The sequence below is a fragment of the Schistocerca gregaria genome, chromosome 9 (assembly GCF_023897955.1).
Source record: "Schistocerca gregaria isolate iqSchGreg1 chromosome 9, iqSchGreg1.2, whole genome shotgun sequence".
Lineage (NCBI taxonomy): Eukaryota > Metazoa > Arthropoda > Insecta > Orthoptera > Acrididae > Schistocerca > Schistocerca gregaria.
This window is the reverse complement of record NC_064928.1, coordinates 202,566,090-202,590,058: the sequence shown is the minus strand read 5'-3', so window position 1 is coordinate 202,590,058 and position 23,969 is coordinate 202,566,090. Positions and strand designations below refer to the sequence as shown.

The 23,969-nt window shown below is 41.9% G+C and overlaps 1 protein-coding gene across 3 annotated transcripts in view; it reads left to right on the top strand.

Moving 5' to 3' along the window:
- The window catches only part of LOC126292064 (uncharacterized), a 305,572-nt gene that overhangs the window by 249,040 nt on the left and 32,563 nt on the right, over positions 1–23,969 (top strand). For all 3 annotated transcript variants that reach the window (XM_049985869.1, XM_049985868.1, XM_049985870.1), the window contains exons 8-9: positions 9,361–9,474; positions 14,669–14,753. In XM_049985869.1, coding sequence (XP_049841826.1) covers positions 9,361–9,474; positions 14,669–14,753 — 199 coding nt within the window. The remainder of the gene's footprint in view (positions 1–9,360; positions 9,475–14,668; positions 14,754–23,969) is intronic.

The following is a 23,969-nucleotide window of genomic DNA, read 5'->3' as shown; positions in this document are numbered from 1 at the left end:
CTCCGTACACGCCTAAACCGACCCCATCCAACTTTTATCTGTTTTTAGAACGCAAACAACGCTTTCGAGGACTACACTTTGATAGTGTTGAAGCGACTTAAGCAGAGGTCAGCTTGTGGCTCCGTCAGCAAAGTCTCACATTCTACAACGATGGTTTTTCTTCGGGAGAAATATGTTTATTGACAGGGTGACAATATTGAGCTGTATATATTAGACATGAAGAATAAAGATGCAGACTGTTAATAAAGTTTCTTTAGTTTAAAAGAAAATCTTGATGGACTTTCCTATACAAAATTCAGAGACAGTACTTTTTTGCATGCCCTCGGTTCTGTTTTCTCCTGAGTTAGATTCAGCACCACCTCATTAGGTATACAATTTAATAATCTCCAGCATCTCCTTTAGAATAGTATTTGAAAATCTTCTATCCTCATCTTGTCTGAATTGTTTATTATCCACGTTTCACTTCTGTCAGTAGCTAAACTCAAGGCTAATTTGTTTAGAAAATACTTATTAACATTTAAATATATACTACATGTCAACAAGTTTCTCTTTTTCAGATGTGCTTTTCTTGCTACTGCCTCGCTGCCTTTGTATCCTCTCTCTTCGACCATCATCATTTATTTTGCTGCCCAAACAGCAAAAAGCATCTACACTTTCAACGGCACATTCCCTAATCGAGCCTGGAGACCTTCCAGTACCCCCTTGTTTTGCTTTCGTTGACATTTATCTTATAACCTCTTTTGAAAGCACACTCCTTCCATTCAACTGCCCTCCCAAGTCTCTTCCCCTGTCTGGCAGGTCGAAAAACAAATGAGATGCAAAAATGATTAGTTGGTATCAGTCTGACTGATAGCTTAAAGATTCATTGGCTGCCCTGCACCAAGTTTTGCATAGTTAATAAATACAGGGCTTTATTCCCTAATTTTGTCACTAAGTATGCAGTAATAAATGCAGATAATATAACAGGAACATATTTCAAACCGAAATCGTTGCGCCTCTGGTCAGCAGGAAAATTGCTTGTGGTTATAATTTTCAGATGATGAAGTACATTTATAGGCAGATCCCGAATTACTAACATCTCAATAACTAAACAAACACTGCTTTCTGCCTTATTTCACAATATTATTATTAATGTTACTGCCCAACCTAGGTTTCAGGTTGTAAGCCCATTTTCAAGTATATTACTTGAAAATGGGCTTATAACCCAAAACCTAGGTCGTGGAGTAACATTGATAATAAAACTAAGAAACAATGCAAAAAACAGTGTTTGTTCAGTTAATTTACAGTGTTTCACCAAGAAATCACATTTGGTTAAATTAAAATATCTGAATAAATAACTGGTGGAGTATCCATCAGGAAATTACTCACCTCAATGTCACACTCACTTCCTGCTGTCTGTAGGCACTAACTGCCAACCTCATATCTTTGTTGCCACATGTACATTGTCGACAAAGCATTAAGCTGGGTTCACACACACACAATGAAAGGGTCGCCACTATTTCAGTGGCGCCACTAAAGAGACGCAACTTTTGTGATGCCACGAAAAAGTTCAGAGCTTGGTTGTACTTTGTTGCGCCACTTCAGTGGCGGATACTTACGGGGGTGGCGCGGCGTGGGCGTCTCCCCTTGCGGGGCCGTCCGCATTGCCACCCATTCTTAGGATTAAAAAGAGACTTATGGGAGAGATTCTTCAATACAAGCAAACGAGCATAAACGCCCTTACTGATCATGATTCTGTTATGCAGGCGTTGTCTGTTTGTCCTAGATCTAACTATCCTACTCTGCACTCGCTGTACAAAATATTTGCTTGTCTACCAGCATCTGTTGCTACAGTAGAAAGAAATTTTTCAATGTTGCGACATACAAAGACATGGCTGTTGTTGACAATGAAGGAGGAACGACCTAATGGCTTAGTTCTGCCGAACACTCACTTCGACGTTGATTGTCCTGTTGACGATGTAATTCACTAATTTGGCAGGAAGAATAGGCACACAGAATTCATCAAAGGAATCCAACCACAATTATAACTTTTTTATATCATAAGATGGCATTTTCTTGTACTTGTGTATAATCAGTTCAAATAAAACTTTCTTATTTTTTTATTGCAGTAAAAGTAAAGGTAGCTCAATATATGTTTAGCGCCCCCTCCATGAGGTTTTTCTGTATCCACCACTGCTCTGATGTAACTATTGTGTAGTATTTATAAATTTATAAATTATAGAGCGCAGTCGTCCTTTTCTTTTGTAGGTTTTATTTGGCATATTGTGTATTAATTGCTCGCGCCCGCACACACACACTCAGTATTTGTAAACTTATGCTGTATGCGTGTCCAACGATATTGAAAGATTTTCGGATGAGTAAATAAACGTAATATGTAACCAAAAAAGTGAGTCGTATAAACTTCATAATTTGTGACACCAAGTGGAATATCACATTTTATTACAGAAATAACTGTCAGATACTGAGTTGTGTGTGGAAACCTAAGATGTTACTCCTTGCAAAAGAAAAGTGAACATTATCATTGCATTATCTCTGATTTTATTGTCTCTGTTGTTGAATGTGATGTTAGTGATTCCGATTGTGTTCTTGCCTTGCTAAAGACGAATGAAATTTATAATTGTGAATATTACCTATTACAACTCGATAGTAAGAGTAAAAGTTATATTTAAGGAAGTAATAAACAAGTGTTCAACTCTGGTACATAATTAGGTGAGACTCGAACTTAATTACAATAGAAAGTTTCAGTCACACTGAATCGACGTGGAGTTGGAGAAACGCTGGCGAGATTCGCGTACGAACCTGGAAATAAACACGACTATTTTCAATGGACTCTCGAGCACGCAAAAAGAAATCTGCCACAGCTGTTTAGGAACATATACCAAGCGGCAAAACTCACAGAGCGAATTTAGTTTCAATGGACATTTCAAGACACAATTTGAAAACCAAGAATACGTGCTAGTCTTGTCTACAAAACCATAAAATATAATAAAAATAACAATATACAAGCACTATATAAACTGTGGATTATACCGGGAAATAGCCCTGGAGTGTGATGTGGCAGCTGGTAAATTAAAAATTAATTATTCGAAATACCTGGATCAACGAATACAATAAGAGTCTAAAATCCTGGAAGTGGCGTCGTTGCAGATGATATTTATACATGCCAGCTGCTAATTAGTTTTCCATAGCACAAAGCATTTTAGAGTGTTATTTCTTTCGTAAGTATGTTTGTGGCCCCTGATTCATCCCTGTGTGAAATCTGTTTGCAGGTCTAACATTTGGGTTTCATCTTTGTATGTAATTCTTGTGCAGCTGTAATGCCGTAACCTGCACTATAATACCAGCCCATATGGTTTCTGATGAAAGCTGTGCAACTACGTATAATGTGAGGTGTTCTATGCGGACATTAGCTCACGGTGTCCCTACAGAAAATCACGAGCTGTGGCGTCATATTAGTAGCGTATGTGAACCCGACTTTAGATTAGCGCCAGCTGAATGATCAGTATGATATCGTGTTTTTACGTATGGTACTAATCCGCCATGGAACGGTGCACTGACGTGTATTCGACAGTGAGCAAAGTGCAGGAGCAAGAATTTCGAAAAACAAGTAAAATATTCATATCGAACGTACTGAAGAGTTTTCTACTAATCTCGCCAACGGTGAAGAAGCCAGGAATAATAGAAATTTCGCGCAAGTTCGTAAAGTGACAACAAAACATTGCGGTGTTTCGAATCGACTGTATTCCGTAGAACAGTGCAGTAACATTGGCAGAATCTCTAGATGTGAACACACCTTTTGATTATCCAACAATGGAATACAAATGAAAAACAGGAATCTACACAATTTGACAATTTTGACAAAACGCTAGTGTATAGAACTGTACTTCGCTACTACTACATACGAAAGTATCGAACAGCTAAAAAAAAATACTGAGTGATCCCCATGAAAAAATTAATTATTCTGGCTCAGAAAATTCCGTTTTTGGTCTTCCTGGTAACTTGGTTACGGGATGCAGAGAAATTTCATCAAGGACTCAGTTTTGTGTAAAATGCACCTACTGCTTGCTGAGGACAGTAGTATTGTGGTATACTGAGATAAAATTGGGTTACACAAAATCACACACAAATATATATTTTGCTCTACTTCAAAGGAAATATTAGCCAGAAAGTAGCTACAGTTACTTTCGTACAGTGTATACCGGCAATTTGGGTGATGGGTGTAATGACGAAGGGCCAGTAGGAGCCGAAAATAAATTTCGGAAGGTAGGGAATATATTCGGCCACATTACAGCGACCTGTCGTGTTTAAAATCGCAGCGGAGGCACCCAAGTACCGCTGCAGCACACGAAGTCTCTCATAAATGAAATTCATACGCAACGCAGTGCTGTAATAATGTCTGAGATGTTACCAAAATTAATTTCATAGTTTTATTAAAACGTTTCTCGCTGCAAGTTTGTACAGGGTCCAAGCGAACAGAAATTCAACCGCGACGACATTCTTCGTTACACAGGTGGAATTGTTTCACACTTCTTAGGTATTTTATTTTGTATCTAGAATACTTTTGTGTTTTCACAATGAAATATGTATCTCATTTACCTACAATCTTTCAGAATGTTCATATATGATTTTGAGTCCAATTATATCAGTGTACTGTTTTTGTCCACAGGTTGAAGCAGAAAGTATTTTTCTTCCAGGTTTCTTTTAACGTTAGTTCTGATTTATTTTTGTTTTTCGTATCAGCTGGTAAAATTTTCTGTTTGAAAGTACTCGAATCATAGACTAAAAATGGAGATATCTAACATATTTTTTGGAACTTTTAATAACATTTGAAATAATCAGTAAATGGCAATGCTGTAAGACCCTGAGATGGCATTGAAGTGCCTTCTTTCGTTATGGACACTATAGTTAATGAAGGATTCTTTTCTTTTAGGGAGGGGGGGGCGAAGGGTAGAACCATATGCAAACCATATGGCGCAATAACATCCGTCGACCTGGAACATTGCCCATACTGAGCGGTTTTTAGGCTATCCGTGCTTCTTATTGTGTGCTGTTGCCCAGTATAGAACACAGAAAATACGATATATGAACAGTTCAAATATTGGTAGAAACGCAACAGTGTTTCTACAGTTCACAGACAGATAGCTTACATGTATTTCATTCACTTATCTTAACTGACATCTGTGGCAATAGAAATGGCATATGGCCACAAAGTTAAAATAAATACCCCAAATAGTGAAATCAGTAGGCTTAGTAGCAGAAAGAAAGTGAATGGCAATTTGTTATAACTGTAAATTTCCAATTTTCTCCACTTTAGGATTGAACTGAACTTCTGGAAACATGTGTATGCCCTTTGTCAGACGCCTTCATGTGGCAATTTACTATCTCAAGATTACCTAATTAACATAAATGTTCACATTACTGGTTTCAGCAACCTATCGCCATCTTTAGGTATGATAATAATTATTCCATCAGCAGTTTTGCCATGTATAAGCACTCCGTCATTAGACCACAAGTGGCGTATCGGGACCATCCGAGCGCGGTGTCATCCTTAGTTCATGATGCGGATAGGAGGGGGGTGTGTTCAACACACCGCTCTCCCGGTCGTTAAGATGGTTTTCTGTGATCCGAGCCGCTACTATTCGGTCACGTCTCCCCAATTGGCATCATGAGGCTGAGTGCTCCCCGAAAAATGCCAACAGTGCATGGCGGCCTGGATGGTCACCCATCCAAGTGCCGGCCACGCCCGCCAGCGCTTAACTTCGGTGATCTCACGGTAATCGGTGTATCCACTGTGGCAAGGCCGTTGCTTTGTCATGTATAAGGGTCGATAAAAATGTTTCCTTTCAAAGGTAGTATAGTCCAGAATCTGTATACCAATCAGGCAACATCGCCATGAGCATTCAGGCAGCCATCCCACCGATGCATCAGGTTGAAGATAACCGTTTGGTAAGACGTTGTGCCCTGTTACGTGAAAAAGTCAGCAACTACCTGCTGCAAATCCCCGTCCAATAGGAATCATCGGCTCTTTAAGGCCTTTTGTAAAGGACCGAATTCATGATAATAACGTAGGGAGAGATCAGGACTATAGGGAGGGTGCTCGAGTGTCCCCCACTTGAGGTGGCGTTACTCCGGCATTACGACATTTGCTGTATGGTGACGTACATTGTCACGAAGCAGTGGGACCCCTAGATGCACCATTCTACGACGTTGGTTTTCGATAGACATGCTGCCCCATACACGTTCTTCGTTCTGCAATGGATGTCTACGGGTGTTTGACCCTCAGCAGTCAAGAAAAGAGTAACGGCTCGTTGGTCCTGTTTGGATGCTTTTGGTAATAGCGTCAGCGTGGTTCACGTTTCTGCTTTACTGCATGTACATTTGGAAAGACACGAATACCATATTAATCGCTAGGTGTCGGTGCTCATATACCCGCATCAGAGACGCCCTATGTTGCATATTCTTCTTCTTTTAGTGTTCAACCATGAGGTTGGTTTGCAGTAGAGCGCCATTCCTTTCTTCTGACTGCCTTCCTCTTCATTTCCACTTATGTGTTACATCCAACGTCATTAATGATCTGTTGCATGTATGATGTCCTTCGTCGCCTTCGCCGATTCCTTCCATCAGTAGCTCCTTCTGCTATTGTTCCAATGCATCTACATCTACATGACTACTCTGCAATTCACATTTAAGTGCTTGGCAGAGGGTTCATCGAACCACAATCATACTATCTCTCTACTATTCCACTCCCGAACAGCGAGCGGGAAAAACGAACACCTAAACCTTTCTGTTCGAGCTCTGATTTCTCTTATTTTATTTTGATGATCATTCCTACCTATGTAGGTTGGGCTCAACAAAATATTTTCGCATTCGGAAGAGAAAGTTGGTGACTGAAATTTCGTAAAAAGCTCTCGCCGCGACGAAAAACGTCTATGCTGTAATGACTTCCATCCCAACTCGTGTATCATATCTGCCACACTCTCTCCCCTATAACGCGATAATACAAAACGAGCTGCCCTTCTTTGCACCCTCTCGATGTCCTCCGTCAATCCCACCTGGTAAGGATCCCACACCGCGCAGCAATATTCTAACAGAGGACGAACGAGTGTAGTGTAAGCTGTCTCTTTAGTGGACTTGTTGCATCTTCTAAGTGTCCTGCCAATGAAACGCAACCTTTGGCTCGCCTTCCCGACAATATTATCTATGTGGTTGATGTGTCGTATGATGTGGTCTACAAGTTTGTCTCTTCTTGTTTGGATGTGCCTCCACGGAGATCTGGTTTCCTGTACTCTTCTAAGCAGCTCTTCATTTGTTACTTTGTCTCTCCAGCTGATCTTCATCATCCTTCTATAGCACCGCATCTCCAGGGCCTCTAGCCGTCTTCTCTCTTCTCTTCCAACTGTCCAAGTTTCACATCCGTATAGGGTCATACTCCAAACGAAACCCTTCATGATACGTTTCCTTATTCTTCTCCGATTAAATGCAATTTTGGCCTTTTGTATTCTGCTCGCAATTTCTTTCCGGTTTCTACCATCCCTTGTGATTTTGCTTCCGAGGCGAGTAAATTCCTCTATCACTTCCAGCTCCTCTCAGAGATTCATATTTTGTTCCTGTACTGCATACCATCACTTTATGCTTTTTCTTGTTTATTCTCATTCCATACTGATTGCGTAGAATTTTTTTTCCATTGTTCTGAGGACTTCCTCTAGATCTTCTTTTGTCTCCGTGACTATAGCAATATCCTCTGCATAACGTTGCATGTCTAATCTCCTGCCCTTTAATTTTGATCCCCACCTCAGTAATTTCTCGAACTTGGTCTATAGCTCCTGGATGTAAGCATTGAATATAAGAGGAGAGAGAGCACATCCTTGCCTTACCCCTTTTCTAATATTTGCTTCTTGTTCCTGGTGACAGTTCCTAATCACTGCCACCTCATTCTTATAGAAACTGAGTATCACACGGATGTCTTTGTACTTCATTCCACTTTTCCTCAGCATTCTGAACTTCGCTTGCTATGTAACGTTATCAAAAGCCTTTTCCAAGTCTACAAAGGCAATATAAGTTGGTTTATTTTTCTGTAATTGCTTTTCGATAACGAGTCTCAGTGCCAGTATCTCCTCTCTTGCTCCCAATCCCCTTCTGAAACCAAACTGATCTTCACTCAGCATACCCTCCACCTTCTCTTCTCTTCTCTTCTCTTCTCTTCTCTTCTCTTCTCTTCTCTTCTCTTCTCTTCTCTTCTCTTCTCTTCTCTTCTCTTCTCTTCTCTTCTCTTCTCTTCTCTTCTCTTCTCTTCTCTTCTCTTCTCTTCTCTTCTCTTCTCTTCTCTTCTCTTCTCTTCTCTTCTCTTCTCTTCTCTTCTCTTCTCTTCTCTTCTCTTCTCTTCTCTTCAGAACTAATACCATGAACATTTTTGATGCATGTGATATTAGGCTTAGAGTTCGGTACTGTTCACATTTTGTAGCTGCTGCCTTCTTTGGTGTAGGGACAATGATACATTTCTGGAAGTCTGTTGGTATCTCTCTTGTGTTATAGATGGACCTAATAAGTTTAAGCAGCGTCATTTTCAAACTGTCACCAGCATTCTTTATTAGTTGCATATACGCCCATGCATATACGCTGTAGCAAGGCCCCTTTTTGATCACCTCTTTTATGTACTCTCGGTATTTGTTACTCTTCATCATGAAAATAGTACAGACTGAACCGTCCAGTAATGTTAATTTTCTTAATAACGATCTTGTCATAAGAAATTATTTTGTGAAATTTAACATGACATGCTTCCCATTGTCAGTGTGTCAGATCTTAAAAAGAAGGTAGATCATCATAAAGTCTTATATCTCAGTATTCCACTCGTTTCTTTGTCAAAGATAGATTCACTAGAACGAAGTGCACATTATTTTTTCTGTTAGTTTTGTACTTACTCAGGGGTGAAAGCGAACTTGTACTCCCACACACCATAACTCTGATTCAGATAAGTACTAGTAATGGATCGATAACACTACGAAAGTAACACAGTCAGCTGTCCGCCTGTAGGTACTAAGCTTATGCAGTGAAAGCAGTGTGATCAATCGCATCTGATAACTATTTGCTCCTTGATTGCCGGCCGGGGTGGCCGAGCGGTTCTAGGCGCTACAGTCTGGAACAGCGCGACCGCTACGGTCGCAGGTTCGAATCCTGCCTCGGGCATGGATGTGTGTGATGTCCTTAGGTTAGTTAGGTTCAAGTAGTTCTAAGTTCAAGGGGACTGATGACCTCAGAAGTTAAGTCCCATAGTGCTCAGAGCCATTTGAGCCATTTGCTCATTGATTCTTGAACGTGCCTCGAGCTTGTGTATGAATTGTGACCGTCATTCTTTTGTTGCAGAACGGCTTCCCATTCAAAAAACGAAACCGTTTAGTAGAACTGCTAGCTGTCACCGATTTTTGCTGTGGGTGCACCCTCAGGACGGGCTCCATCATCACCGCTGTCTTGTTTCTGGTGAGTACGTCACAAATTAAACCATGGCAGGGATTGCCGGCCGGTGTGGCCGAGCGTTTCTAGGCGCTTCAGTCTGGAACCGCGCGACCGCTACGGTCCCAGGTTAGAATCTTGCCTCGGGTATGGATGTGTGTGATGACCTTAGGTTAGTTAGGTTTAAGTTCTAGGGAACTGATGACCTCAGATGGTAAGTCCCATTTCTTAGGTTAGTTAGGTTTAAGTTCTAGGGGACTGATGACCTCAGATGGTAAGTCCCATAGTGCTCAGAGCCATTTGAACCATGATAGGGATTGCAGTATTGCAACTTCCTTGCGAAGTTCCTTCATATGCTGTACTTAACCTGTGATCTCACCTCCATTTCACTTGATAATCTCTTTTTTTGTTTTGTTTTTTAAGCCATCAGCCTTTCACTTGTTCGATGCTGTTACATCTTTTCCTACCTTCCGCTGACCCTTCCGTTCACACGTAATTACTACACCCAGCACACTATATAATGTACTTTCTATATTCTACCATTTTATGGTGTCAGCTGAATACAGAGTCCTTCTATACTGCTCCTTTCTGTGCCGGATGAGGTACTACTGTGTGCTGTAGCAGATACTCGGTGCTATCCAAAATTTTTGGGACTGGGGCTGGCATCTGTTGAAACACTACCAAGGGAGGTTCGTTTGGAATTTCTTAAGTATGTGAGTGAAGCAATGGATATTGCGCTATCGTTAGAGGAAACTGAATGATTGGCTAGGTCACGTAAACGTCACACAGTCTTTAGTATGGACGTCAATTGTTTTGGTGTGGGCGAAAGCGTCATGTACACAGAGATTTCAGGCAGCAGCGTTGCAGGTATTGTAGGAAATTTGGTCACACAGTCTTTAGTATGGACGTAAATGGTTTTGGTGTGGGCGAAAGCGTCATGTACACAGAGATTTCAGGCAGCAGCGTTGCAGGTATTGTAGGAAATTTGGTCACTCGGATCGGAAATGTCTTAACAGGCATCGGCTACAACAGAAGTTTCAGTTGCATGCTAGATCTTACGGGCAACAATTAAACGACGTAGAACCTTTGATGGATAATATAGGATTAGATCCAAGGGGTGGGGTCTCCAGTGTGCCACGCTCGCAGTAAGAAATAGTGCACGTAAGAAAGCCGTGGCCACTTTTTTCTGCCGGCTATCTGGGGGATAAACTATGAAAAATGTTGTTGGATATTGGTTTTCAGGTATCAGTTGCAAGTTAGCGAGTATTTGGGGCAAACAGATTAAGTGCACCACGCTGGACGTTAAGTGAGGGAACGGTTACGTGTTAATCATTATTGACCATTTTTCTCGGTACGTTTCCATGATAGATTTACTGGACCAGCAAGCCATAACGGTGGCTCAGTAACTAGCCAGCCAGAGGATACTTCGGCTTGGGACATCTGAAACCATAATCAAGAATCAGGGTGCTATGCATGCTTTGCACATTAAAACATTATGGACGAGCGCACTGCATCCTCAAGCTATTGGTCGCACAGAACGAGTCCACAGAACAATCGCGAAAATGTTGAGTTTTACATAAATTCCCAGCATAAGAAATTGGAATGATCTATTGGCTTACGTCGTCAGTGCATACAACTCGAAATTTCGCCAGAGCACAGGGTTATCCCTATTTGAAGTGATTTTTGGGCTCAAGATGCCATCAGTCTTTGAGTTTTGCAAAGGACACATTTCATCAGTATGGATTTCGCTAGGAGAGTGAAACTTATTTTGGACACAAATACGGAAAATGAATACGAAGGCCTTAGAGAAACAGGAAAAGGCACATGATACGAAAGCAGTGTTATCTAAGTACCGAGTGGGTCAGTGGGTTATGTTAAACAAACCCGTATGTGCCAAAGGGGAAAACGAAGAAGTTCGTGTCGTAGTATAATGGCCCTTACTAGGTAATAGAGATGACATCGTTGGTTAGCGTTAAATTGCAGCTACCCACCCTTTGAAGGTCCACGTAAGCCAAATTCGGCCGTTTAAGGGGGATACAAACAATCTGCTTCGTGTGACCCCAGTATCTGTAGAAGGGGGGAGAGGAACGGCGAATGGGGAGGAGAAAAAGGAACAACCAAAGTTGTTTCACAGAGGAAGACTGCACTGTAGTTCCTTCTCTAGGTTGTCGCACAGATGACAAAATGGTAGATATCGAAATAGAAGACAGAGGGATAGAGAAACAATTAAAACCGCTCAAAAGAAGAAAGGCCGATCGACCTGACGGGATACCAGTTCGATTTTACACAGAGTACGCGAAAGAACTTGCCCCCCTTCTTGCAGCGATGTACCGTAGGTCTCTAGAAGAGCGTAGCGTTCCAAAAGATTGGAAAAGGCCGCAGGTCATCCCTGTTTTCAAGAAAGGACGTCGAAAAGATGTGCAGAACTATAGACCTATATCTTTAACCTCGATCAGTTGTATAATTTTGGAACGCGTATTATGTTCGAGTATAAGGACTTTTCTGGAGACTAGAAATCTACTCTGTAGGAATCGGCATGGGTTTCGAAAAAGCCGATCGTGCGAAACCCAGCTCGCGCTATTCGTCCACTATACTCAGAGAGCCATAGACACGGGTTCACAGGTAGATGCCGTGTTTCTTGACTTCCGCAAGGCGTTTGATACAGTTCCCCACTGTCATTTAATGAAGTAAGAGCGCATGGACTATCAGACCAATTGTGTGATTGGATTGAAGAGTTCCTAGATAACAGAACGCAGCATGTCATTCTCAATGGAGAGAAGTCTTCCGAAGTAAGAGTGATTTCAGGTGTGCCGCAGGGGGGTGTCGTAGGACCGTTGCTATTCACAATATACATAAATGACCTTGTGGATGACATCGGAAGTTTATTGAGGCTTTTTTCCGGATGATGCTGTGGTATATCGAGATGTTGTAACAATGGAAAATTGTACTAAAGTGCAGGAGGATCTGCAGCGAATTGACGCATGGTGCAGGGAATGGCAATTGAATTTCAATGTACACAAGTGTAATGTACTGCGAATACATAGAAAGAAAGATCCCTTATCATTTAGCTACAATATAGCAGGTCAGCAACTGGAAGCAATTAATTCCATAAATTATCTGGGAGTACGCATTAGGAGTGATTTAAAATGGAATGATCATATAAAGTTGTTCGTCGGTAAAACAGATGCCAGACTGAGATTCATTGGAAGAATCCTAAGGAAATGCAATCCGAAAACAAAGGAAGTAGGTTACAGTACGCTTGTTCGCCCACTGCGTGAATACTGCTCAGCAGCGTGGGATCCGTACCAGATAGGGTTGATAGAAGAGATAGAGAAGATATAACGGAGAGCAGCTCGCTTCGCTGCAGGATCATGTAGTAATCGCGAAAGTGTTACGGAATTGATAGATAAACTCCAGTGGAAGACTCTGCAGGAGCGACGCTCAGTAGCTCGGTACGGGCTTTTGTTGAAGTTTCGAGAACATACCTTCACCGAGTAAAGCAGTATATTACTCCCTCCTACGTACATCTCGCGAAGAGACCATGAGGATAAAATCAGAGAGATTAGAGCCCACACAGATGCATACCGACAATCCTTTCCATGAACAATACGAGACTGGAATAGAAGGGAGAACCGATAGAGGTACTCAAGGTACCCTCCGCCACACACCGTCAGGTGGCTTGCGGTGTATGGATGTAGATGTAGACGTAGAGACACCTATAAAGCATCTTGCACCACTTTGTGTTAAGAAAGGCACTACTCCGCATCCCAATCTTCACCATTGTCTTTGTTTTATTTGCCATTACGTTACATTCAGTGTTAAGTGTTGAGGTACACCCCTTTGCACAGTCCTTCAATGTCCTTCATACATCCACTGCCAATTGCAGTTCCTCTTGTACATCAAATGTTTGTCCTATAGTAACATGTTACAGCAGTATGGGAAGTGCACATTCATTTCAAGCATATCACAGTATTTTATTTATTCTGCGCTGTTTCATTATTTTTTGGAGAAAGTTTGGTGTGGGGGGTTGATGCTCTTTGTGCGTACCTGTGCTCCATATGGCGACAGAAGATCCCTGACAGCTGGAAGCAATGTTGCCAGTTTTCAGGCGACACCACTGCTGCCATGGTTGCTGACAACTGCAGCAGCACTGAGAGATTGCTATAGAATCGAGTTCCATGATTCGTCGTGGAAGGGGCATGAAGGAACTGTGCCAAATCTACTTTACCTGTCATCTGTTTCTCTCGCCATAGATACTGTGACTTCCACATGTTGCAACTAATTCAGCTAGAAATTTAACGCTGCCAAATACATTATAGAAATATGAAATACATCGTCGTCGAAATAAAGTGAAACAGTTGTCCAGGGAATGTTGATTTTAATTCTGTTTAACGCCATTGCTTGGCAGCAGATACACATCACTTTATTATCGATATTGGTCTGTGATGATGCGCCGATGTGCAGTGCAATGTCAACAGTCACATCAGTACACTGTTTATGTATGAAGTGTCAAAATGCTGGGTGTTATTTCTGAACATGATATATGTTTTCCTCATTTGATCTTAATTTATATAGCCCTGCTGGTGCAATCGTTTTATTCTGTGGGCTTAAGTCACTACAGTCAGTATCATAAAAAGCTCTAAATCAATAAATAGTTGGTTGCTCAGGGGCTTTTAGTTACTGGGCTATGGATCATTTTCATCTCTGTCCATTAAAACATTCCACAGCATACAGGCTGGTACCTTTAAGTATCTGGATCTCGACTAGTGTACTTACCCATAATTTATGAGTTAGGAATGTTGGCATTCTGCTCTTCACAGACCGGATTGAAAATTGTCTAGTTTTGCTCAATATTGTAGTTCAGTAAACTATACAAAGTGTTAGCTACTTAAATCGCACTGGTTGTTGAGTACCATGGTTTGTCAAATACCTCAACAAGACTTTAAACCATATTGTTGGCCATTTGCATGTCTATCCCTTAATCTGTTTTGATATTCATGTCACGAGCAAAGTGCTGATGATGGAGGTAAGTGTATGTCCACTACACTTTCGTAGAGGATTTTAACTGTTTTGTATGAAACAAATAATGTACTAAACAACAGGATTATGAGCACTAAGGAGCCAGCCAAAATATTTTAGTAAAATCTATCATAACAATATATCAAGCGCAACTTAACAGCAGTTGAGTACAAATGTACTTTCTTCTTTTTTTTAAATGCAGGTCTGGAGCCTTGCGCAGATAGCGGCTGCATCATATGCTTTGTTCATGCTGGGGAACACTTATCCCGTATATACGACTTGGGCAGGTAATAATGTGCACTTAATATTTGCATGCTACGAAAAATCAGTCTTATTCCAAGCAAAATGGTACTTAGTCAACATGCAGTTTACCTAATAGCCTAACTGTATCAAGTTCATGAAAACTTAAACACAAGAAACATCATTTCTTTTAAGCGTTTCTTTAAGTTTATGGGTGTGTGGTCTTAGCTGCCTTGTCGGGTGACTCTACATAGGGTGCAGTGAAGACTGCACAACTTTTATTAAACTTCAACACCATTCACAAATATAAGGTCCTGAGGTGGCACAGTCAGAACACATCGCGTTCCATCATTGCTGACATTGTCCACATTGCACCGAATAACCTGCAAGGCTCTCTGCACAGCCAGCCTGAAAGGTTTCTTCTACTTCTTCTTACCTTTGTTTCTTCAGGTCGCGGTCGCTGTATTGTTTCGATTTAATACAGTTTGATGTCTTCTTCTCTTCTATTTAAAGCTTCCTTCACTGATTTTCCCATTCAATTTCTTATCATTTCTTTCTTTTCTCCTTTCTTTCTTTTCTCGAATTTATTTTTACTGTTTCTCTTCTAACGTAATTTTAAATGGCAAGCTTAGTTCTATTACACTTATGTGCACTGACTTGATTTAGTTTTCAGTTTGTCACTTTCACAAGGGGTGAATATCAAGAAAATGAGAGATTATTTTCTTTTTTGCGTTGTCTTTGGACTTAGTAGCAATACCTGAACAAACAGTATTCGTCTCCTGCTTTTGGATCGCTTTGAAGTTTTTACTGCTACTGTCTGCGAAATTACCTTGTTTCTCTTTCTTTATTGACCTATTATTTAGCAAAACCAGACAGGGCCGTAAGTCCCCCTCTTACATCTCGCAAGAAACAATACATACCAAAAACTATTACACAACGATTACAGTAGCAACAGTCTGCATTAATAGAAACAAAATTGTTAATGTTGCTGTTAGGTGTGTTAACATGAGGCTTGAGAAGGCACTGATAGCAGAGGGTATGGCTCGTATTGCGGTGGTGCCAGTTAAGTCTATCAATAGATCTGATTTCATTAGGCATGGCCTACACCCCACTAGATACGGGAAGCGGAGGTTGGCAAGGCTTACAGGTGATCGTGTAATGGGTGGTAGTGGCATCACTCATGGGAAATTTTCTGTAGTTCGTGTTGGAGCTGCACCTTTTTGAAATTGAAGTCTGCTGATAGGCATCCCTGCTTAAAAGGAGTCTCTTTAAGAAAGTAACCACCTTAAAGGAAGGTCAGGTATCCAAGTAGTGAAGGATTTTGCATGTTTCATCGTGTAAGAGGTGTCAGAGCTAACTGCTTATACATGCTGACTCTGATGTTATTACTATATCAGAGCACCACTTAGAAAATGTGGCAATTCAGAGGCTTCCTTTACCAGGACACAGATTACCTGGCTGTTGTTCAAGGAGTTCCTTGTGGAACAGAGGAGTGGCCATGTACGTAAGAAACAACATCGATTTGAGTCCATAGATGTGTCAGAGCACTGCACTGAACAAGAATCTGAATGTTGTTCTAGAGGAGTTGAATATAGTAAAACATAACTTCTAACTGTTGTCATTCATAGATCCCATAACTATGACTTCAGAGCATAGAGCTCAAGGTAGAGAGGTTCTTGGTTCACTTTATAGGAAGTAACAAAAGTTAAAGGCATGTATTAACGTTGTATATGACTAGGCAAGGTAAAGAATTGTGGAAGATCTCCTAAATTCATATGATCTGATCCAGACTATTTTTTCCAGTGAAGTTGCAGGGGAACAGTAGCACAACCATAGACAATATTTTTATTCATTCTTAATTGTTTGATGGGCATTTCTGTTACTAAAAGGGCGAATGGCCTTTAGACCATGATGCACAATTTTTAACACTAAAAAGTTTTTGCACTCAAACAAATATTATCTGTAATTACAAACTATGTAGAAACGTTAATCCAATGGCAATAACGAGTTTTTTGAAACGCATTGAGGAACAAGAGTGGCTGATGTTTTCACTGCTGATAATATAGATGACAAATATAATGCTTTCCATAACATATTTCTCATGATTTTTGAAAGTTCTTTCCATTAGAACGTTCAAGATGTGGTACTAGCAGTAAAAGACAGCCTGGGTGGCTGACTAGTGGAATAAGGATATCATGAAGGACAAAGCAGGAATTACAATATATCAAGATGTTAGAAGTAGTCAGAATCAAGCTTCAGTAGCCCACTTCAGACATTACTGTAAGATATAAAAATGTTATTACGAAGACAAAGAGTATCTAATACACATATAGAATGGCTAATTCCCAGGACAAAATTGAAAACACATGATCAGTCGTGAAGGAAGTGTCTGGTCAGCAGCCCAAGACCGAGGATATGTACTTCAACGTCTCTCCCTTATCATCTCAAAAAACGTATCGACATGTCCACGGAATCGTCTCATTATACTCTTTAACATGATGCATCGATCTTTACTGTAGTTACAATATTTTGCACTGCATATGTCCATACGTTTACAATACAATCTTTCCCTTTTTGTGTGCTAGTGGGAAGATCCCCGGGGGCGTCCAGAGAGTGTTCTAACCTGATAGTACCACATGCCCCGGCAGGCTGCCTTATATGCCGCTGTGCCTACAAACCACCCCATCAGAGGTGCACTCGCCTGGCCACCACATCCCAGCATAGACAGACAAAACACACCATCCAACAAGAATCAATAACACTGCTACTCAGTTTAAAACTGAAGAAACTGCAAAAAGGTGGGAATTGAAGGAGTTGGGACCTAGATAAACTGACAAAACCAGAGGTTGTAAAGAGTTTCAGGGAGAGCATAAGGGAACAATTGACAGGAATGGGGGAAAGAAATACAGTAGAAGAAGAATGGGTGGCTCTGAAGGATGAAGTAGTGGAGGCAGCAGAGGATCAAGTAGGTAAAAAGACGAGGGCTAGTAGAAATCCTAGAGTAACTGAAGAAATATTGAATTTAATTGATGAAGGGAGAAAATATAGAAATGCAGTAAATGAAGCAGGCAAAAAGGAATACAAACGTCTCAAAAATGAGATCGGCAGGAAGTGTACAATGGCTAAGTGGGGATGGCGAGACGACAAATGTAAGGATGTAGAGGTTTATCTCACTAGGGGTAAGATAGATACTGCCTACAGGAAAATTAAAGAGACCTTTGGAGAAACGAGAGCCACTTGTATGAATATCAAGAGCTCCGGTGGAAACCCATTTCTAAGCAAAGAAGGGAAAGCAGAAAGGTGGAAGGAGTATATAGAGGGTCTATGCAAGGGCGATGCACTTGAGCACGATGTTATGGAAATGGAAGAGGATGTAGATGAAGGGCCGGCAGGAGTGGCCGTGCCTTTCTAGGCGCTACAGTCTCGAACCTAGCGACCGCTACGGTCGCATGTTCGAATCCTGCCTCGGGCATGGATGTGTGTGATGTCCTTAGGTTAGTTAGGTTTAATTAGTTCTAAGTTCTAGGCGACTGATGACGTCAGAAGTTAAGTCGCATAGTGCTCAGAGCCATATGAACCATTTTTTATAGATGAAGATGAAATGGGAGATACGATACTGCGGGAAGAGTTTGACAGAGCACTGAAAGATCTGAAACGAAACAAGGCTCCGGGAGTAGACAACATTCCATTAGACTACTGATGGCCTTGGGAGAGCCAGTCCTGGCAAAACTCTACTATGTGGTGAGCAAGGCGTATGTGACAGGCGAAATACCCTCAGACTTCAAGAAGAATATTGTAATTCCAGTCCCAAAGAAAGCTGGTGTTTACAGATGTGAAAATTACCAAACTATCAGTTAAATAAGTCACAGCTGCAAAATACTAACACGAATTCTTTAGAGACGAATGGAAAAACAAGTAGAAGCGGACCTCGGGGAAGATCAGTTTGGATTCCGTAGAAATGTTGGAACACGTGAGGCAATACTGATCTTACGACATACCTTAGAAGAAAGATTAAGAAAAGGCAAATCTACGTTTCTAGCATTTGTAGACTTAGAGAAAGCTTTTGACAATATTGACTGGCATACTGTCTTTCAAATTCTAAAGGTGGCAGGGGTAAAATACAGGAAGCGCAAGGCTATTTACAATTTGTACAGAAACCAGATGGCAGTTATAAGACTCGAGGAACATGAAAGGGAAGCAGTGGTTGGGAAGCGAATGAGACAGGGTTGTAGCCTCTCCCCAATGTTATTAAATCTGTTTATTGAGCAAGCGGTAAAGGAAACAAAAGAAAAATTCTGATTAGGTATTAAAATCCATGGAGAACAAATAAAAACTTTGAGGTTCGCCGATGACATTGTAATTCCGTCAGAGACAGCAAAGGACTTGGAAGAGCAGCTGAACGGAATGGGCAGTGTCTTGAAAGGAGGATATAAGATGAACATCAACAAAAGCAAAACGAGATTAATGGAATGTAGTCGAATTAAGTCAGGTGATACTGCGGGAATTAGATTAGGAAATGAGAGGCTTAAAGTAGTAAAGGAGTTTTGCTATTTGGGGAGCAAAATAACTGATGATGGTCGAATTAGAGAGGACATAAAATGTATACTGGCAATGGCAAGGAAAGCGTTTCTGACGAAGAGAAATTTGTTAACATCGAGTGTAGAAATAAGTGTCAGGAAGACATTTCTGAAAGTATTTGTATGCAGTGTAGCCATGTATGGAAGTGAAACATGGACGATAAATAGTTTGGACAAGAAGATAATAGAAGCTTTCGAAATGTGGTGCTTCAGAAGAATGCTGAAGATTAGATAGATAGATCACATAACTAATGAGGAGGTATTGATTAGAACTGGGGAGAAGAGGAGTTTGTGGCACAACTTGACAAAAAGAAGGGACCGGTTGGTAGGACATTTTCTGAGGCATCAAGGGATCACAAATTTAGCATTGGGGGGAAGCGTGGAGGTTAAAAATCGTAGAAGGAGACCAAGAGATGAATACACTAAACAGATTCAGAAGGATGTCGGTTGCAGTAAGTACTCGGCGATGAAGAAGCTTGCCAGGATAGAGAAGTTTGGAGAGCTGCATCAAACCAATCTCTGGACTGATGACCACAACAGCAACAACTACTCAGATACATGCTAAGTCATGTCACAATCAGCCCATTGAAACTCTTTCGTTCTCATCATTATGCGTTGTTGGCAAGATGTGAGGTTTGTGAAGAGTTGTTGTACAGTGAACTTGAAGACAGTTTATGACTTGTGAGTTTAGCACGTAGAATGCTAAATTTGACAGTGGTGCAGGCTATGTTGGAGACCAAAAATGGCGTAGTAGTAACCCCTGGTTTTTCCACTGCATGATTCAGATCGTCACTCACTTATAAGAGCAGTCATCATGCTCTGCTTTTTCCAGAAACCACACTGGTATGTATCTAAAAGGTTGTTTGGTGTTAGTAGGTTCACTGTGGACTATGTATTCGAAAGACTCAGATAATGCTGGTAGAGTGCAAAAGTCCCTGTGATCGCAGGGTTCTTTGGTAGTTCCTTTTTGAGTGATGATTCTTCGAGTCCCACCACTCACGCTGTTGGGAAGACACTGGGGGTCTCCTGGACCGCTGAGAAAATTGAGGACCTTCCCTGTAACACTGTAACGTCCTGTGGCTGTGAAGTGCATTCATGGAACTGACACCTTGGCCGTGTTAGAGCTTATCATCTCCAAGAGAAATTTTTCGTTTGTTACAAGCACTGATTCTTTAAGGGAATCGATGTTATACGCCCTTGTGTGCAGATGAAGTTAGGATGTTGACTTGGCGATATACTAATTTAGACCCTCAATAATAATTATGGCTATATCTTAAATTTGGGTTTGCCTATTCCTAGACCTCCTAGATTTTTCCACAAGATGGCGGGCTTGTAAAAGTCCTCAGATAAGTAGTAGGTGTAAAACATTTACATTTATCATGGAGTGACTTAGCTCATTTGCACAGTTGCTTGTGGATAAGATGTTTATATGAGGTCGCGTGCTGCTTATATGGCCTCTATGCTGTGTCTGTGATTGTCTTGTTTGAAGTGATCTGTGAGCCAAGGTTCAGGCGTTCTCCTTACTGTTATATTTTTAAAAGGTGCATGTTTTTAGTGTAAATTATTGAGTCTCTTAGTGCTTATAATATAGTTCGAAGTTATTTCCTGCCGCTGCTTGCCAAGAAATACCACTTGCACCAGCGTTAATCCCACATATACCCATACATTAAAAATCTATAAGTATCGCCACTTGCAGTTTGTTCTTTGAACATTCCAAGGAAGTCACGAACATTACATCATGAGCAAACAATGCAGGTGCAGAGCTCTGATAAATGGGAATTACTCTGTATGGAGATTCGGTTGTGTGTATATGGATAAACATGTGGTGTCTGCTGTATGATGAGTTGACCCAAATTGAATTGAGCAGGAAAATATAAACCTAAAATTTGAAAGAGATGGACGGTTGTTTAGACATTTTATACTTACCTGCGCGATTTATTACCCAATAATGACGTATGAAAATTTGCGCTGGTCTGTGACTCAAATCAGAATGTTGCACTTATTACGAGTGGTCACCTTAACTACACTCCTGGAAATGGAAAAAAGAACACATTGACACCGGTGTGTCAGACCCACCATACTTGCTCCGGACACTGCGAGAGGGCTGTACAAGCAATGATCACACGCACGGCACAGCGGACACACCAGGAACCGCGGTGTTGGCCGTCGAATTGCGCTAGCTGCGCAGCATTTGTGCACCGCCGCCGTCAGTGTCAGCCAGTTTGCCGTGGCATACGGAGCTCCATCGCAGTCTTTAACACTGGTAGCATGCCGCGACTGCGTGGACGTGAACCGTATGTGCAGTTGACGGACTTTGAGCGAGGGCGTATAGTGGGCATGCGGGAGGCCGAGTGGACGTACCGCCGAATTGCTCAACACGTGGGGCGTGAGGTCTCCACAGCACATCGATGTTGTCGCCAGTGGTCGGAGCAAGGTGCACGTGCCCGTCGACCTGGGACCGGACCGCAGCGACGCACGGATGCACGCCAAGACCGTAGGATCCTATGCTGTGCCGTAGGGGACCGCACCGCCACTTCCCAGCAAATTAGGGACACTGTTGCTCCTGGGGTATCGGCGAGGACCATTCGCAACCGTCTCCATGAAGCTGGGCTACGGTCCCGCACACCGTTAGGCCGTCTTCCGCTCACGCCCCAACATCGTGCAGCCCGCCTCCAGTGGTGTTGCGACAGGCGTGAATGGAGGGACGTGTCGTCTTCAGCGATGAGAGTCGCTTCTGCCTTGGTGCCAATGATGGTCGTATGCGTGTTTGGCGCCGTGCAGGTGAGCGCCACAATCAGGACTGCATACGACCGAGGCACACAGGGCCAACACCCGGCATCATGGTGTGGGGAGCGATCTCCTACACTGGCCGTACACCTCTGGTGATCGTCGAGGGGACACTGAATAGTGCACGGTACATCCAAACCGTCATCGAACCCATCGTTCTACCATTCCTAGACCGGCAAGGGAACTTGCTGTTCCGACAGGACAATGGGCGTCCGCATGTATCCCATGCCACCCAACGTGCTCTAGAAGGTGTAAGTCAACTACCCTGGCCAGCAAGATCTCTGGGTCTGTCCCCCATTGAGCATGTTTGGGACTGGATGAAGCGTCGTCTCACGCGGTCTGTACGTCCAGCACGAACACTGGTCCAGCTGAGGCGCCAGGTGGAAATGGCATGGCAAGCTGTTCCACAGGACTACATCCAGCATCTCTACGATCGTCTCCATGAGAGAATAGCAGCCTGCATTGCTGCGAAAGGTGGATATACACTGTACTAGTGCCGACATTGTGCATGCTCTGTTGCCTGTGTCTATGTGCCTGTGGTTCTGTCAGTGTGATCATGTGATGTATCTGACCCCAGCAATGTGTCAATAAAGTTTCCCCTTCCTGGGACAATGAATTCACGGTGTTCTTATTTCAGTTTCCAGGAGTGTACTTTGGCTATCCATGCACGCTTCCAGGACTGATTCAAACCTCCAGATGTAATCCAAATACCGTAGTCCACTTAATACATCACCTAATGCTCTCAACATTACTTGGGTTCCCACAACGAGGACAATGACACAAAGAGGAATTGAGATCAATATTGTTATACTCATGTGCTTGCCTAGACGTGTCCCATTCTTCCTGTTGTGGCACAAATTTTCATTTGTCACTATTGTGTAGTAGATCGATATCTGATATAGCCAATGTCAATGTCAGTGAATTAATTTCAAAACGGAAAATTTATGTTCAAGTCTCTGGCTACCGTTGTGTTTTCATACGAAGAGCCAAGATCTGTAAATGCGGATTCAAACCTAGCGAACTGAAAAATTTTGGATGGCTTGTGTGTAACACGAACAGGGTACGTTCTGTTGAGACATTTAATTTCAATGAATTCATATTTTTGCTGTTTGTCCACAATTTTGGAAGAGAGCACGACCTGGGAAAACACGTTTTCGCATGTATATGCTACCACACCGCTTGCTCGTCTGTTATGGAGTCATGTGTCAGAGAAACACAGCCGTCAAGATGTACAGTGCTTGAAGAGATACTCGGCTTCAGGCTGTCTTTGAAGGAGGATGACATGAAGGTTGAGGTCCAGAAATATGTAGCAGAACTCACACTTAGTCAAGTGGGCTGCTGAGGATTCGACGTTTGCATGAACGAGATGTAGCAGAGCCCTTGCTGGTCCTTCCTACTACGAACCTTCATGTAGGAGGGAGAACCTCTAGTGAAAAGTTTTAACGTCATCTTTTCAACAATTTTACCACTAGTTTACCTTGATGATTGGCCTGGTTCAGATATGGACTCATTAAATTTTAACTTTTTTGTTATGTTTCCTTGAAGTTGGCAAGCTTTCAATATCCCTGCTTCACTGAGAAATCCCGGGTATGTTTTAATCAAGGCCTACAGGGATACCAATCAATAGTCATCAGTAAAGACAGTAGGACTATCCTGAAGGACACTATGAGTGTAAGGACTTGTCCGATGACGTGCTACAAGAAGAAACAGGAGTCGTCAGGGAAGAGATAGAGATTAGAGTCAGAATTTAAAAGATGTGTTGATGCCTTAAGACCGAATAAGGCAGAAAGGATATGTAACATTCCACCATAATTTCTTCAATCATTTGGGGAAGTGGCAACAAAATAACTATTTACTTTTTTGTGTAGAACATGTAAGATAGGTGACATACCATCAGAC